The following is a 2,699-nucleotide window of genomic DNA, read 5'->3' as shown; positions in this document are numbered from 1 at the left end:
ACGCAAATATCGGCTCTTTTCAGGGCACCAAATTTTATAACGATGAAACGATACTCGAACGCATAAAATATGAAATAATTATATCTCAAGTGTTTATGCAACAATAAAATTAAAAATACATTACTTCGACAACCTTTATAAGCGCTGTATTGTTGAAATATTCTATATTGATTTAGTATTCTATTTCGAAATAAATCTAATATTTTTTTTTCAAGAGCAGCTATTAAAAAGTACTTGTCGAAACCTCCTGAAAACCCTTCCCCAACATCTCCTTTTATATTACAGTAATTTCGTTGCTAACAAGAAAAAATACATGGATGTTCGAACGAGCGAAACAGTCGTCGGGACACCGCGTATTGCTCACGTATAGACAAGTCAGTGTGAGTCAAGCGTTTTCTTAGTATGTGTCATACATATTTTAAGACGGCATTTCTGTCCACAACGTCTTACAATGCTATCTCTCTCGCTTTTACGTCTGCGATAAAGGATGGAAGATCGCTGCGACTCCCACCACTATTCTCTTCCCAAGCGTCCGACGATCGCTTACCGCTAGCCGCCTCCGCCACTCCGTGCTGCTCGTGGTTCATCCACAAGCAGCAGTGTGTGAGTGACGCGTCATCGTGTGCGAGTCACACGGATACACAGACGGCACTACGCCGGTGCGTGTATATTCAGAGGCAGGTATGGTGTTCCTCGGCGGGCCCGTACACGCCTGTCAAATAGTCGAAAGCGACAACAGGCATATACGGAGGGCATACTGTACATCTTACGTAAAATGCGAGAGAAGCGAAGAAGGCACGTAGGGAATGTGGTGGGAGACCACTTTCGATGTTGCATCCTTATCGCACGTCGTCCGATTGAGAGAGAAAACAGCAGACGTTACAGTTGTAGTGGTGTCCTCAATAGCTGTCTCACTCACTCAACGAATGCTTGAATGCAGAGAATATGAACGAGACAGCAATAGGGACACCGTGCTGTCTCTATAGGTGTCTCGCTCACTATAGTATCCATGTATCACGCTTTCCTCTTTTCTCCTTAGCAGAAATGCACGTTGTGCCGATGAATGACACCGAACGACAAAATTTAACTTTTTTGTTGTACGAATGTGAATAGTCATTTCCGATGTATTTTTGCCCATTAAACACAAATCCTTAGTCCAAATTTGGTTACCGCGTTACATTTTTGAAAAAAATACATCGGAAATGATAGATATATTTCGTCATAATAAGGTCATTAAGATGCGTCCGCATGGAATATTAAGATATTAAGATCTTTACAAAGAATGAATTTTGCCGGCATATGAAAAAAATCATCTGATGCTATAAACATTTCAATAATATTGCTGCATATTCTGATGTCAATGGTAATGGACAAAAACATTTCACAATTTGACATATCCTACGGAATGGAATAAATTTTCTTTTTCGTAAATTTATAATGACTGATATATCTATATTGATGGTTATCATGATAACCATCAATATAGATATATCAGTATGTAACCATAAAGTATAGACTTTTCTTTGCAATTTTAAAAAGAGGCAGAGTTTTTTCGCAGAGTTTCGACATATCTAAGGGCGCGATCCATTGTACACTTCAAACGCTTCGAAGTCTAAGCACTTAAAGTTACCCATGCATTTCTTTTAAATCGCTTAAGACCGGAAATATAATAGGTGTAGTAAGCTTTAAGCATTAAGAAATTAAAAAATCCTAGTCGACTTTTGCAAGAGTAATCGAATGAGGTTTGCCAATTTCTTATGATTTAAAGCTTACTACACTTATTGTGTTCCCATGCTATTTTGACGTACTGTATAGTACGCTCTGTGTGTCTATATTCTCTTTTTCATTTGAAAACTGCACAGAGTTTTTAAATTCCTTGTCAAGAATAGTTTTTCTATTTTGTACAGATAATATGTTGGTATTGTTGATGGAATCTGTGCAATGAACAATCTTCGATCGTGCCTCTTTTTCATATTCATATAAATATTCCACTTCCATTTCATCATTCTGGGAATAAATACATTTTATTCTTTATCAGTTAAATGTTAATTTCATAAAAGTATATGCGTATATACACAATTCTTACATTTTTTATTTTAATATATAATACGGTTTATATATTTCATATATATAATTTATGAAATACTAGAAAATATAAGTAATATGGAAAATATTCAATATTTAATGTAATCTTACATCGAAATCTTGCAACAAATTTACATTAGATTCAAATACATCTGGATGGCCATTCACACTCGTAGCACACATAATATCAAGAACTTGTTCCTCATGTGATGTCAACACTTCTGCATTGTTTACAGCACCTCCCGTTGCTGTTATAGACTGCTTCATCACAGTATGTTTTTTCTTACTACGTGATTGGAAATCGTGCCAACACTAGAAGAATGTCCTTATCAATATTGAAATTTTAAATTAAAGCTATACTTAGAAGTTATTATATAAGACTATTGAAGGAATAATAAAAACTATTGCTCTCTGTTATTGTTAGGAATATAACGTTTTGTGACCAAAGTTCTTTTATATGTTTGTGCGCATAAAACATTTTTAATGTTTCATTTTGTTGGCTATATTTAACAGAAAAAACCGCTTATTCAGAATTTTTGGCTATACATCTAACAACCTCGCAATTGTAGTGACATTTTCAGTTGAACAACACTTCCAGTTATTTTGTATGTTTC

The 2,699-nt window shown here is 35.3% G+C and overlaps 1 protein-coding gene across 1 annotated transcript; it reads right to left on the bottom strand.

Annotated features, from left to right (window-relative positions):
* Positions 1 to 671: 671 nt before the first annotated feature.
* LOC116853417 lies at positions 672 to 2,352 on the bottom strand. The gene is made up of 3 exons (XM_032834489.1): positions 2,221 to 2,352; positions 1,809 to 2,007; positions 672 to 712 (listed from the first exon to the last, which is right to left on the bottom strand). The coding sequence occupies exons 1-3, from the start codon at positions 2,350 to 2,352 to the stop codon at positions 672 to 674; spliced, it is 372 nt and encodes a 123-aa protein (XP_032690380.1).
* Between the last annotated feature and the right edge of the window lie 347 nt (positions 2,353 to 2,699).

This window comes from Odontomachus brunneus, unplaced genomic scaffold (assembly GCF_010583005.1).
Source record: "Odontomachus brunneus isolate Ranch 3 - 2012 unplaced genomic scaffold, Obru_v1 Obru_scaffold_319, whole genome shotgun sequence".
NCBI lineage: Eukaryota > Metazoa > Arthropoda > Insecta > Hymenoptera > Formicidae > Odontomachus > Odontomachus brunneus.
The sequence above is the reverse complement of the archived record's forward strand: the minus strand, read 5'-3'. Positions and strand labels throughout refer to the sequence as shown.

Excerpts from the sequence above, each read along its gene's own strand:
- LOC116853417 (XM_032834489.1), bottom strand. The coding sequence starts at position 2,352 with ATGAAGCAGTCTATAACAGCAACGGGAGGTGCTGTAAACAATGCAGAA. Across the intron at positions 2,008-2,220 it reads CAGATGTATTTGAATCTAAT|AATGATGAAATGGAAGTGGA; the intron begins GTAAATTTGTTG and ends ATTTATTCCCAG. Across the intron at positions 713-1,808 it reads CACACAGAGCGTACTATACA|GCGTGTACGGGCCCGCCGAG; the intron begins GTACGTCAAAAT and ends ACTATTTGACAG.